This window comes from Bombus huntii, chromosome 7, assembly GCF_024542735.1.
Source record: "Bombus huntii isolate Logan2020A chromosome 7, iyBomHunt1.1, whole genome shotgun sequence".
Lineage (NCBI taxonomy): Eukaryota > Metazoa > Arthropoda > Insecta > Hymenoptera > Apidae > Bombus > Bombus huntii.
The window spans coordinates 9869334-9884526 of NC_066244.1; the positions used below are offsets into that span (position 1 = coordinate 9869334).

Here is a 15193-nt window from a genome sequence, read left to right on the forward strand (position 1 = left end):
TTTCAATAAAGTCTATACTTCGTAACGTACGATCAAAACTCCGTTTTACGGCCGCTATTTTAAGACGTTTAGCTAATCCCAGAATACAAATCGATTCCAATCCATTCGCCGTTACGAAAAGGAATGGTCCTGTTAGGAAAATTCAAGGGCCTCGTTGTCACATCGATGAGGCAAATTTCTCTGTCATTTTTTATCGGTTGTCCTATATATCGATACATACGATATAGGATATTTCAGGATAGCGTATCCTCCACAGATGTCCTGGTGAAAGTATAAGCGGATAGAGTCTACTTATCGACACTCGAAAATATTTTATCCTTACAACTATTTGTTAAATCAACAGTTACAGACTTAGACCCCTAAGTATATAATTTTGTATAAATCTTTCCTACATCATAGTCTCATTGAACCACGACTCATCTTAAAATTAGCGTAAAGCTGAGCTTAGTTTACGCTTGTTACAGAAGCGAAGAAAGTAGAATTCGAAAGTAGATACCACTTGGAAGAAAATGCATCGTGGGAGGGAGGCAACGGGTGCAGATGCAACGGTACCTTGACAGTCACGTTTCTCCACGCCCTGTGATTATTGAATATTTAATGTCGGTTGTACGACGTTTGACTTCCTGATCCAAGCGTGCAAACCGTAATCGGCGTGATCATGCGATTTAACAACGCTCTGAATAGCCTTTGTCCGGAGATTTAGTGCCATCGATCCAAACCGCGTTTCCAACCTCTATAATATTACGTTCCGCTTTCCATTTCGTATCGTATCGCATCGTCGTTGTATGTTTGGACACACGCTATTCAAATTGTGCAGCGTACGCGTATTAGCTAGACGTCCTGCGTGTGTGTCTTCGACGATAAATTGATGGCTGGATGAAAATAATTCCATGCCAAATAGGTTGCTTATGATAACTGATCGGTAATTTATGAATATTTAATGGATTTTGCGGAACATACAGTAGCTACAAAAAGTAATATATTCGCACAGCATCGTATTTATTATAATGTTTGCATACTAAATAATCAAGTCCAAGTATTTTCATTTGATTACGAAAATGTTGTACCTACTATGAAAATAAGATGTAAAACCTAATAAAGAAGATTGTTCATTGGAAAGTAAGAGTATGTACAAATACCTTTTGTAGTCACTGTATGTTTAGTACAAGCCAAAATATAGAGAGATCGCAAATTAACCTTGTTTATGATCGAACTTTCTAATATTCGAACTATCGATGCCGAAATATCTGATATTATAATAAAAATCATTAGTTTTATACAGTTATGTAGAGAAAGAGTTTATTAATAAAGTGTTAATTTGTAAACATGAACACTTTCGCGAAAATTCTGGAAAGCTAGTAACAATGAACTTACTCATTTCACAAATACGGAAACACAGGAAATCGCTGGTTTACCGCTCGAAATACAGGCAAATGCACATGATTCACCACTCATAGTTGCATTGTAACTTGCGATGTTACTCACAGACGCCGACTTAGTGTGAGGGGAATGTATCGGACATCGTAATTGAGAACGTTATTAATTTTAACTTGCATAATAAAGCGATTATTGCCATATTATCTTTATGGTAATAAACAGATGAGATGTTGAATGTTACAAATATTTCTGTAACAATTAGCTATTTTTTATATACATTCGTATTATATAAAATTTAAGTTTCTTTTATACCTATAAATTATTTCTTGGTCTGTAGGACAAGGGTAGGATGCAGAAGGCAAAAGCCTACCTAAAATATACGAGGAAAAGTTACACACGTAACTTACACCGCTCGGACCGACAGTTTTATGACGAAACCCTATAACAATAACTAGATCCTGAACACTCGAAAACGTCTGCTGAGATTCCATGAATCAACCGACGTACCATTCTTTTGCTGAACGTTGCTTGAAGCGAATTTGAACGAGTCTTTAACCATCATTGTAGAATATTTTTAAATTACTTGTGTCTTAAAAGCAAAATATATATCACCTTTTGTCTTATAATATAAACATTAATTGCTAAAAATATTTAGAGGTATTTATATATATATATATATATATATATATATATATATATATATATATATATATATATGTATATTATTCCTTTCGTAATTAGAATTAATTAGATTGTCCTGTTTCTAATTCCGCTAATAGTGTAAGCAAGAACATCTAGAACCAGCCTTTCATTATTTTTTTATTCAAAGAAGGCTTAAGGCAAAATTTTTGAGACTGAGTTAAGTTTTTAATAAATTGAATTCGACATGTAAATTTAAGATTTGTTTCCTTTTTTGTCATTAAATATTTCACAAGAATAGAGCTTGCACAATTTATTTTATTTCAAGTTGTTAAAGAAAACATTGTTGAATTAAAACACAAATTTAAATCACTATAGATAAAAAAAATTTGTCGAAATTAACACGATTGATATAACAAATAGATAGAATAAAGTTCATTATATTTTATTCTGTTTACTTATTAGGTAGTTTACTTATTATACTACATATGAACAAATTTAAATTTATATTACTTTATTAAATGCTTATTAACTATTATAATTTCAAAAAATTGTATGGTTTTACTTTACATATTATTTCTTATAAAATAGATAAGTTTTATATGAGATTTTATTTTTCAAGTATTGATTACGATTGGAATATTGAAAATTACTCATACGAGCGATTAATTCATTAAAATTTTATATAATAGTACATCTTTCCTTTAAATACAGTTCCAATATGACGCAGGATACGAAATCCGGTATGGTCTAGTGGCTAGGATATCTGGCTTTCACCCAGGAGGCCCGGGTTCGATTCCCGGTACCGGAAGTTTATTTTTGAAATTTTTTTCTTATTTTATTTGTATAAAAATCCATAGTATTTTTTAGTAAATTAATGAAATTATTTACGAAACGGATGACTTTCCCAATCTTAATGACCTTAAATTATGTTGTCGGAGCAAATATTTTAAAGAACTTTTCCCTACAAATGTTACCGTCACTTGGCTTTAATTTTGGAGATATTCGCAAAAGTTTCTCTTTCGATTTTAATAATCGAACAGCCCATTTTCCAATATCATGGCTGAAATGTTTCCAATTTCGAATAACAATAATATGATATAAAAATTAATATGGATTGTAGCGTTATCGGTAGCCTTACGGCGGTCGAAGAATAATTTAAATCAAACCTAACCCATTGATTTCTCTTTCCTCTGTGAGTTGAAAATTAATGAAGCATTAACTGTAACGTAAACTAAATTGACGTTTTTTGCAAATATCTCGGAGACTAAACCAAGAAGCGGTAACATGTATAGGGAAAAGCTATTCATGGCATATTTTACGATTATTGAAATTATAAAGGCGTTCGGTTTGTAAATAATTATCTAACATAATTTGAATATTAATATACAAGTGGAAAATTATATTCAAAAACTACTGTTTCTTTGAAACTTAGCAAGGACCCAATATAATCCGGTATGGTCTAGTGGCTAGGATACCTGGCTTTCACCCAGGAGGCTCGGGTTCGATTCCCGGTACCGGAATTTGTTTTTGAATTCTTTTTCTTATTTTATTTGCATAAAAATCCATAGTATTTTTTAGTAAATTAATGAAATTATTAACAAAATGGACGGTCTTACCGATCTGAAGGACTGAAATTTTTATCGAGGAATTTTAGGAATTTTATTCTGAAGAATTTGTCCTTACACATGTTACCGTTGTTTGCCTAGAACTTCAGAGATAACCGCAAAAGCTTCTGTTTCGTCGACGATATGATTTTAATAATCGGACAGCCTTTTTTTCAATATCGTGACTAAAATATTTCCAATTTCGAATAACGATAATGTGATACAAAGATAAATATTAATTATAGCGTTATCGGCAGCCTTACGGCTGTCGAAGAAAAATTTAAGTCAAACATAACCCAATAATTTTTGCTTTCTTATGTGAGTTGAAAATAAATGAAGCGTAACCGTAACGTAAACTAAAGGTTTTTGCAAATATCTCGGAAATTGAACCAAACAGGGGTAACATGTATACGGTAAAACTATTCAGAATGTTGACTTTGTCAATTTGTCTAAGATTATTGAAATCAGCGAGGTCGTTCTCTTTGTAAATAATTATCTAAATTTAAATATTAATATATAAGTGAAAAATTGTATGTTCAAAAAATGCGTTTTGTTTGAAACTTAGGAAGGACACAATATAATCCGGTATGGTCTAGTGGCTAGGATACCTGGCTTTCACCCAGGAGGCTCGGGTTCGATTCCCGGTACCGGAAATTTATTTTTGAAACTTTTTCTTTTTATTTTGCTTGCATAAAAATCCACAACTTTTTTTAATAATATAATAAAATTATGTACAAAACGTACAACCTTGCCAATCTTAATGACATTAATAGATGTTGTCGAATTCAACATTCTGAAGAACTGTTCCCTATATATATTACCATCGCTTGGTTTTAATTTCTGAGATATTCACAAACGTTTCTCTTTCAACGACAATACGATTTTGATAATCGAACAGCTCTTTTTTCAATATCATGACTGAAATGTTTCCAATTTTGAATAACGATAGTATAATATAAAGATTAATACGAATCGTAGCGTTATCGGCAACCTTACGGCGCTCGAAGAATAATTTAGATCAAACCTAATCCATTGGTTTCTCTTTCTTCTGTGAGTTGAAAATTAAAGAAGCATAATCGTAACGTAAACTAAATTAATGGTTTTTGCAAATATCTCGGAGACTAAACCAAGCAACGATAACATGTACAGGGGAAAGCTATTCAGAATGTTGACTTTGTCGGCATACGTTACTTATGATTATTGAAATTAACAAGGGCGTTCGCTTTGTTAATAATTATGAAACGTAATTTAAATATTAATATACAAGTGAAAAATTGTGTGTTCAAAAAATGCGTTTTGTTTGAAACTTAGTGAGATTCTAATATAATCCGGTATGGTCTAGTGGCTAGGATACCTGGCTTTCACCCAGGAGGCTCGGGTTCGATTCCCGGTACCGGAAATTTACTTTTGTCATTTTTTTTAACATAATATATTATTGTTTTTCACAAAATTAAAACATACTTTTTCCAAATAGTATTAATAAAGAAAGAAATATATTCCATTTATATAGATATATAAATTGGATATTCGAATCATTTTCTTCAAACATTTTTCAATTATAATCTTTTTATATATATAATTTAACAATTTACGAATAACATATGAAATGGTTAACATGTATACGGCCGAAAAGAATTTGTTGGTTATCTTACCCCATAGTGTAGTAATTGATATGCGATCATATCAAAAACTATACATCGGAAGCTTCATTGAGCGGCTGCATATAAAAGTTATGAGTCGGACAATAGGTGCTGACGCGGGTGTTACTAATAATAAAACATATAACAACTTCATTTCTTGAATGCATAATTTTGTAACATCTTTCGATTAACAATTAATCATTTCAAAGCCCCAATGAGATAATCAGTATTTTTTGAAAAAAAAATTTGTAAGCGTTACGAGTATTACAGAAATTTTACATTTCACTATTATGTTGAGGATTTTTAAAGTAAGAATACTTCGTCGAATGAGAATAAGAACTTACTTGAGAGAAAAAGATCTTGGAGGGCCTGGGCTGCCTGGCATAGGAGAGCCCATGTTTCGGCAGCGGCAAGTCCTGTTCCTCGCAGAGCAAGTACATCTCCCGCTACTACAGCGAGACCAGGTCCTCCGTTCAAGTCCGTTTGCATCCTGCAACAAATAAATCCCATACTTCCGTTTAATAATGTGCTTGTTTTAAAATATCTACAGAGATGACATACGCAACTTTATTTCATGAAATAAGAATATCATATCTTTTTTTATTTATTATTCTATTTAATTTACTTAACCTGCGAAATTTATCAAACGAATTAGATTAAGTTTCAATAAATTTATTTAGATACCGTTATAGATATTAGTCCGCATAAAGGAACTTTCATCGTTCAAAAAATTGTTGATACCGAAAATAACCGTTTACTTTTTTGTTATTGGAACTTAATCCAAACTGTGAAATGGCTGGGGTTAAACAGTGAAAATCAGGCGAAGTCACTAAACTGTATAAGTAGCAAAAATGAATTTACATAACATGCATCCGCACTCTATTAATAATACAAGTTAAAAATTAAGTTTAAAGATTCTTGACATAGTTTGCAATTTGGAAGGCAGGTATAATAGATGCTTTCCAGTTTTCAAGGTAACAGATGTACTGTGATTAACAATGTTGAGGGATCAGTTAAACCGCGCATTCTTGAAGTTTCGAAACTACGCTATGGCTAAACGCGTGCCCTTTGTGACGACTTAATGGACAAGTGTCGTATTTACGAGAATAGTTAAACGAGTTAGAACAATATAGTCGGTAAAGGAAGGCCGATGAAAGAAGGTTTACAAGGAATTTCAATTAACTTGTAAATATCACGAGAGCTTTATAAATTTCAATGTATACGTTAATACCTTGGTAGTTGATGCGATGTTAAACCTACATTAAACAAACGTGAGAAGAGCTTTAGAATATTGAAGCTTGACTACAAGATCTTAGTATATGTCTAAGAAGGAGGAAACATTTTGATTTATTTAATTCTTTATTAAAATCACAAAAACAAACATTTGGATTTATTCTCTTGATTCAAAATGATACTTGAAGAGCGTCATGATCATTACACTGTAAATATTTATGTATTTCTGGGAAATCTGAAAGTACAGAATGCAAGTAATTTACAGAAAGGTAAAAAATATTCAAAGTGTAGTAGTTTTTGCAGTATTTAATGGGTAAAACAATTTTCTATTTAGATTACATTTTTTAAATTATACTCCACTCATACAGATGTGAAATTGAGTAAAAGTCTGCTATCTAATAATAACTAAAGAATGTATCCGATGAAAGGCATCCCAAGCAACCCCAAACAATAAAGAGTTTCTCAAAGAACAATATAAAAGCGGCACGGAGACGGGGGGAATGATAAGCTTATAATTTACTAAACAAAAGAGAAAAATAAGAAAATAAGAGAAGAAAGAGGAAGGAAAGCGGAAGATCCCATATATTCATCATTGCATCGTAATATTGCCTTATTCCTCTTATTGTTGACAGAATGCAGTTATGAAATCATGTACATACGTATTCCGATCGAGATCGAATTAATTAAGAAAGCCGCGTTTCGGGCGTATGGTTCGTAGTCTGAAATGGAGCGGAAGCAACGAGACGAACAAAAGGGGACTGAAATAATCGAAGCTCTGCTCCGTGGCCAACAAGCTCGATACATCCAATATGCACGCCCCGGCCTGTTTACATTTGTTTGTTCTCGACTAGCTGCACGACACGTTGCTTCAATCCTGTTCCACCGTAGCAGCCCACTGTTCTCGACTTGTTTCGTGTTAGACGCAAGCTTATTGTGTTCACGTTTGAAAAATCGATGAACAATCTAAAGTCTCGTCTACGAAATTCTCACACGGTCTTGTTAGTTTATAATTTCCAATGTATTAAAAATTTGTAGCGAAAGTTAAGGAAGATTCAACTGGAATTAGGATTTTCCGCTTTTTCCGATTTCACAGCTCAGTTATTGCAGCTAAGTCGCTGTTACTTTCCTCTTATCACCGTTCTATCTGAGGCATTTAACTAATTGTCACATTAATAATTCATTATCTGCACTTATTAATTTATCGTAGGAAGCTTTTATGTATCTACGTGTTATACAAAATATTTCGGAATTTGTTTATCGCTTTAATGAATAAAATTTGAAAGTGAGCTGAAAATATACATAGAATGTACATAGAAATGGATCATTGACTATTCAAGCACTTTTGTGATGAATCCGAAATATTCTACTTGCCCTAAATATCTCGTCCTAAATAGCTGTTACATCCATTTCTAAATTTGTTTCAAGCCTACAAATTTTTTATTTTTATTACGATTAATAAAAATAGAATGTTCAATTTGATGTTTAATTAATTTAATTGAAAAATAATACCTCTATTTCATATATATTTGTACATCTTATCCACTCTCCCTATTAATACTTAATTTTATTACAGTTTATAACTATTTAATGATGCATTCTAACCCTTCACCTCTGCTTTCAATGTGCTTATATTCATAATATCATTGCGAATAAATACAGTGAAACAAACGTCTCAGATAATTCAGTTTAAAGCTTCCTAAATGTGAGGTCTTAATTCTCCAAATTGCGTTAGAGAATCCATTTAAATGCGCTAGAAAATGTGTGTGTGTGTGTATGTGGTTTTGTGAAATAATTGAGGATACGTATGCATTCGAGAAAAGCACCTGAGAGTCAGCTGTGAAAGAGAAAACATGTGAAATTGGTCTGTGTGAATGGAAAAGCTCGTAATTACATTTAGTTTCAACATCACCTTCTGTATAATATGTAAACATTTATATTGGATTTATATCGGATTTTCACGAGTACCTTGTTTTTCTTATATCTCGATGATACATTAATATTTTCGCTAGTAAAACAATTTATATGCAGAATTTTAAAATAAAACGCAATGAAAAATGTTTAATACAATGCAGCATAATAATACATGTATTTCATACACAATGTGCGATAAGTTATAATATAACATACTAATAGGGGAGAAATGTATTTAACAAATTCGACAGTTATTTCTTAATTAATCCTTTGTTTTCATGATCAGTTTCTCTATCGGTATAAAAATATTAAATGTTTAATTGTTCGAGAAATTTCTTCACAAATTTTATAGTCGTAAAATTTCTTTTTATGATCTGAATTTTAATCGTATCATTGAAACAACGTGACAATGATCACTGTTTTGGCTCTCAATTTTTTTTGAACTGTATCTTCTCTTTGGTTATTTTCCTTTGGGTTCGTGTTTTACAGTCCCTAGGAGATTTTATCCTCTATAATCCGAACAAATCATATTAATTTTCGCGTTTAATTACTATTGAGCGGAAAGTAAACCCTTTACGTTGCTATTCTTCTCGTTACTTCGCGTTTATATTATCTCTTCCACCATTTTCTTTCTTCGAATATCTTGTACATAAAGAGCGTGAAACACACGAAAGATAGTAAAATTGTATGAAATACTAAAACCAAATATTTACAACCTATCTACATTTTAATAATACCTATTGAAACATGGCATCCAATTAGTGTCATATGGAGCCGAAGAAAACATTAGGATTAACAGGAACACTTTCAAAAACACCTGTGTTTATATGTAACTTCAACATTATGTCCATTTTTTTCTTTCTTATGTTATAATCTAATATGTTTACCTTTCTTTTATTGCGTCAGGGAAACACGAGAGTTTCCTATACTTAGGAGCCCGTACCCTTGGGCTAGACAAGGTGATAGTAGTCTACCAACTAGAAGCCCTTCCTTTTTATTTTCATTCGATGGAATGGAAGAAGTCTTTCTCTCTGATCCTGCTGTGACCATAAAACGGGAGGGGAAGAGGTTTAATACCTTTTTCTAAGGCCTAGAGCTTAAACCCTAAGCTAGCAAGTGGAAAACGCTGACAAATCGTTGAATAGGTGCTTTGAAATGCAGCTGATGAAGGACAGTGACTAGGAATTACTGACTACGAACTCGATACGAAGAAGAAGAGCAAGAAGAGAAACAGTAGCGTGTCGTTATTTTCGTATTACAATATATTCGCTTGAAGATAACGTTACTTTGGTCAATATGCCTTTTTGGATAGTACGCTTTCTTACTTATTTATTAATTATTAATTCGTAATTCGAACAAGGGTCAGATGTCCAACAGATTACATACTATTTCGAATAGATCCAAAAAAAAGCGAAGAAGAGAATGGCCCGTAGCACGGTCATATAAACAGGTTTGGATACTCCGATACCGAAAACATTGACGAAACCGTCTATCTTTTGAGTCAAAAAAAATCAAGATGGAGGGCAAGCAAAGGTCCCGTTTTACGCATGCGTGGCACGCATATACATATACATAAATACTACGAATATCAGACAGAGACAGAGACACTCTACCTATTTCTGTCTGTCTCGCAGAACGAGAACTTCTTTTTGCCAACTGTCTCGTTTTTTGACTCAAGAGACGAACGTTTTTCCCTAGCAACATAGCGAGTGCACAGACGTGTTTATATGGCCGGGTTCCGCACAGTACAGCCCTGGAAATAATGATCTAGGCATGCCAAGAAAATTGCTGAGAAAATTCAACTAACACAAAATAGAATGAATAGAAATTGAGAAAATGACCGAGTTTACAGAAGAAAACGATGTCGCGTATGTGTTACGCTAGTAAGAAAAACATATGTGTAACATTTGCAGATTTCCATCGCATACAAAAACCTGTTTTCAAGAATAGCATCCAAAACAAAAGTATTAATTTTTCAATATGAAATGTGTATTTCCATACGTACTATTTTTTATAAATGTGTTATTATGTTGAATTTAATTCTGCATTCTTCTTTTATTATTTTTATTATATACTTTTCACAATTGTAAATAATCTTTTTTCTTCTAGTAATTACGTGTTCAATAAATTACGAGTTTTCCTATTAAAAGAACGACTTTACTGCACATTTTACTTCCCGCATTAGGTGGAACCAATTAGCACTGTTCTCGCGAGAAAACATAAAATGCTCACGCTTTCGAAGACAATTTTTAAATTAATTTTTAATTCTCCGGTATTAATTCTCTGGATGATTCACGTGATATAGATACAAGCCCATATGAACATTGAATTCCAATCAATTTCATCTCAGCCCAAAGCCATTGCGGCTCGAGTAGCAGCAGTCGGTCCGAAGACCGAGTAGCCACAGATCGAAAATGAAAACTCGTTGGCCTCGGCAGGATCGATTTTTAATCAAATGCAGAGCACCTTGCACCCGCCAGTACCACATCGTTTGCAACGACGCGTGCAGATTTACCGATTGTAAATCTTCGCATCGAGTAGTCGACCTGAGGGATAGCGTACAGCTAGATTGATCTGTGTTGAAATAATGGTGCCGTGTATTCCAGTTGCTATCTCTCGCCAAAGGTCCACTTTTATCAATTTTACCATTAATTAGTGATCCTTAGCTAGTGATTCTTATATCAATGATAAGTAGATAAGTAATACTCGTAATATTATATTAATACAGTGATAAGTAGATTTATGAAATTGTACGTAGGAAAAGTTGAGGCTGCAGAAGTGCACGATTGCAATATGATATACAACAGTGTGTAAAATATCTAAAGTGTGGTACGATAAATGGAAGTGATATAGTGAGATTGGAAAATTGGTCAGTGATCGAAATTTACAATCTTCAATGATCGCAATAATTCATTTGAGATATACATATTTAAAGATCATAAGAATCTCGTTCAGGTTCATCGAGGATATTAATTCAGAATCAATTTTTTCTTCGAATTGTATCTAAATATATAATATATAAGTGATTGTAACTTATATAGAATGAATATGTTCGAAGCTCTAATTTTACCACTCATTGATGAACTGTTGAGTTAAGCACATTAACGATGACTGGTATTGATCTAAGAAAACTGACACTCCTACTTACTCGCGTGTGAAGTACATACGGTTACACCTACGCCTGGATTAATTGACGATCTTACTTAACAATTTAATTCGCAATTTTTCTATATTACTTTCATCCATTATAACTGTTACAATATTTAGTAGATAAAACTGTTCTCTATCTAAGTTTCATTTTTAACTATATTCATAAAGATACAAATTTGCATGAATACCTGGACAAATATCGAAAAAGGCGAACGAATTTCCTAGAAAATAAAACTCACGAAGTTATAGATAGCAAAAAGTCTAATTCTCGTTTTCTATTTCTTTTATCTAACTTTCTATCTTCCTTGCTTCTTTATAGAAATACGAGATTGTATAAACATTCGCGGTCTGTCTACTGATTTCCACTGACCACAGGCGTGTAATAAAAAGAACTGCAACGAACCCAGAGACACAAACCTAAACCGCTAATTCACAGACAGAATTTGTCCCAAGTGTATGCAAACTTTCGCGATGATCACGATACCATCGAGAATTCCGTCGGCCAGATGAACTTCGATTGAAAACTTTTCGACCGATACCAATCCATTCTTTCTGTGTATGTTTTAGATGCAAATGTCAGGAAGTTATCAGGCAATCGCTCCAGCTTGAAAACTTTGTCTTGGCCCAAGTATTTGCTGAACGCTCGTCAAAGAGCTTCCATCGAAACTAATTCCTTCTGCTCGAAGGATCGGCAAAACTTTCTCCAAGTATTAGCTCCAACGCGACAAATATGTCGCGAGAAACTAATTCTTCCCTGGTCCCTACTCCTTCAAAGAAAATATCGTGTCCTCGCTAAGGGATGAACGTCAGTTATAATGCATTGATGTATCGATTCGTTTAACAGCGGAGGTGAAGTTGCGCGACCGTTTCCTGCTCGCTAAAAAAAGTTCCATCTAGATTCGTTCAAAAGCAGATTATGTACAGTAACTGACGAAAGTATTCGAATACTTAGCACAGAAAATTTTTATCAATATACTATGTACATTATGCGAAACTTTTTGAAATTTCGTTAGCATAGTGATGATACACGAGAGACTATCGTGACTATTATAGTAAAATTCGAAATCAATTCGAAGATATATAACTTTATATTGTATGTAAATATATAGAGTTTATAGAGTTAGAAGTTATAAGACATTTATTACAAACATACACTAAGCGAAAAATTATTTCTCACTAAATATTGCAAATTATCAATGTATGTAGCGAATAATTGGGAAGTATAAACGGAATAATGAGAAAGTTTACTTATAAATATTAATAAAACCTGAATGAAACAGCAGTTTCTAAAACTAATATATCGATTTTTACTTGTTATCTTCTCTTTTCTTTCCTAAGATGAAAAATGAAAGGTGCGCGCAGGATATTTAAGTTTTATGTTGGAGCTTTGAAATTTTATTACAAGATTAGTTGGTAATATTGTCAGATTAATATTAATTACATTATTGAGTATACAATATGAGAAAAATATGGGTATATGTAATTAATAAAGTGAAAAAAATAACATGATGTAGCGAAAGTGATTACGAAGGAAGTAAAATTTTATGTGTAGATCATAGCAATTGGACTCAATATTTTGTTTATTTTTATCCGAATCTTAAATTTTTATTTTCATATTACACGAAATATATTACTCTCTTTAAACGAAATCTATAAATAAATCAGTATAACCTTTATTTACAAACATATTTTATATATGATTATATTAAACACTTAAATAAATATAAATAAAGTAGGAAGTAATCTTTTAATGAGAGAAGTTATTAATCGATACATATTTCTTATATTGGTTAAGTATAATCTACAGGTATAGTTAGTCGGGCAAACTGCGGTTTATCAGATCCGGCAAATTACAGATCCTTTAACGATCAAGCAAATACACAATACCGATATAACTGGGTCATCGATTAGATGTTTAAACGAGATTGGAAGATTATTCAATTTGAATTATGCGATTCTCGGACTTGCTCAATCTGGAATTCTAATAATTGGAAAGTCTGCTAATTCTTCGTCACGACTTCGATGAAATTTCCAGTTGACCAGGTTCAATGTAATAAAATATCAACGCAAGCATTACAATTCAAGCGAAGAGGGAAATTTGAAAAAGCCCAAAAAGATGGAAGAATGATGGATAGTGGAAAGATGTTGAGATTGTACATAATATGCAGACATACGTAAAATATGACAAATTAAATATTCGCCATAATATTCAACAAATAAAACAAATGTATACTTATACTATTCTTCTGTTACCTTAATCGTATTTATAAAAATATGAATTTACATAAACCTCTGCAATTTACTAATTATTAAGCGTGACAAGAATTATTGCAAAAATATTCTAAACTCTTTCACGATGTTTATCGAACAGGCTCATTCCCATTCGTACCAATTAATTCTCTTTCGTAAGAAATACAATTTTTGTTTGAACGAACGAAACGAATGAAGTTCAGTTGAAAACGACCAAACGCGTATTAAATCGTCGATAATCGATCAGACGACAAGCATGTATCTGGAATCGTGAAATTGCAGGCTTGTCCGAACTGGCTGGAGGAATGAAAAATTTCCGGCCGCTTAAGAGGTTCGTTCTATTAAATGCGGATCGAATCGACATTGTTCGTAAAGGCAAAGGCGGCAATAGGTACGCTCGTTACGAGCAGTCGAGGAGACAGGATGTTTAATTAGAGGACAATCCGTTAATGGCAGTACCAGAGAGTGCCTCGCCTAATTCCACGAAATTTCATCAACGAACAAATAGAACTTCAATTCGCGAGACTCTGCTACTCGCTGGCGAGTTTCTCCTTTGGCCGATCATAATTTAATAACGTCGGCTGCCATCATTTTTCCAATACGTCTCTGATATTGTGTTACCATCTTGGATTTATTAAGAAATTATGAAGTACAAGGGATCGTTTAACGAAGAGTGAATCTCGATTCGCTTGGATTGTTCTCACGTTGTTGGATATCGCGCGTTTCCATAAGATAAAAATAACTAAGTTTTTATTTTATAATTATTATTTAGAATAAAGGACACCTTGCTGATTTTGATGAGTTTCGAATATGTTGTCAAAAGAAACGTGAATGTTTTCCTGTACGTACGAGATTGCTCAGCCTTAATTTTCGACTTACATATATGTAAAAGTATTATTGCTGTTGTATATATTGTACTGTATATAATATTTCTAATATTTGTCATAAGTTTGCATTAGTTCGAATTAGTTTCGTGCTAGGTTTAGGACAGATTTGAGCTATATCGTCGTTTCAGGTAGGTTTTCAAGAAAGTAAAAATCTTCTGGAGGACGATAAAACAAAGCAAGCGAAGTTTTGGAAAATTTTCAATGAATATTTCAATGAATATAGTTTGAAATGAAAATTACTATAGATGAAATTATTTCGTCGCAGGGTTTTGAATAATCTTAAACAATAAGAAATTAATATGAAACAATTAATATTAACAATTTTCACTGCTTCCAATTAGGAAAATAGGAAAAGTGGACTTTCCACTTCTGCAGACAATTATCTTAAAAGGATAAAGTGGATCAAAATTTGATCAAGTCGATGGAGGCTAAGTTCTCAAGGGGTCTTTATAAGAATTTTTCATCGATTTAAAAGAGGTTTAACTTTACAAACTTTTTA

The 15193-nt window shown here is 32.7% G+C and overlaps 1 protein-coding gene and 4 non-coding genes across 10 annotated transcripts in view; 4 read left to right on the forward strand and 1 right to left on the reverse strand.

Annotated features, from left to right (window-relative positions):
* The window catches only part of LOC126867991 (uncharacterized), a 148628-nt gene that overhangs the window by 61797 nt on the left and 71638 nt on the right, over positions 1-15193 (reverse strand). For all 6 annotated transcript variants that reach the window (XM_050623101.1, XM_050623102.1, XM_050623099.1 and 3 more), the window contains exon 3: positions 5608-5753. In XM_050623101.1, coding sequence (XP_050479058.1) covers positions 5608-5752 — 145 coding nt within the window. In that variant the 5' untranslated portion in view covers position 5753. The remainder of the gene's footprint in view (positions 1-5607; positions 5754-15193) is intronic.
* Positions 2756-2827, forward strand: Trnae-uuc (transfer RNA glutamic acid (anticodon UUC)). The gene has a single exon. It is a non-coding gene; the product is annotated as a tRNA-Glu (tRNA).
* Positions 3468-3539, forward strand: Trnae-uuc (transfer RNA glutamic acid (anticodon UUC)). Its single transcript has one exon. It is a non-coding gene; the product is annotated as a tRNA-Glu (tRNA).
* On the forward strand, positions 4205-4276 carry Trnae-uuc (transfer RNA glutamic acid (anticodon UUC)). The gene has a single exon. It is a non-coding gene; the product is annotated as a tRNA-Glu (tRNA).
* Positions 4951-5022, forward strand: Trnae-uuc (transfer RNA glutamic acid (anticodon UUC)). Its single transcript has one exon. It is a non-coding gene; the product is annotated as a tRNA-Glu (tRNA).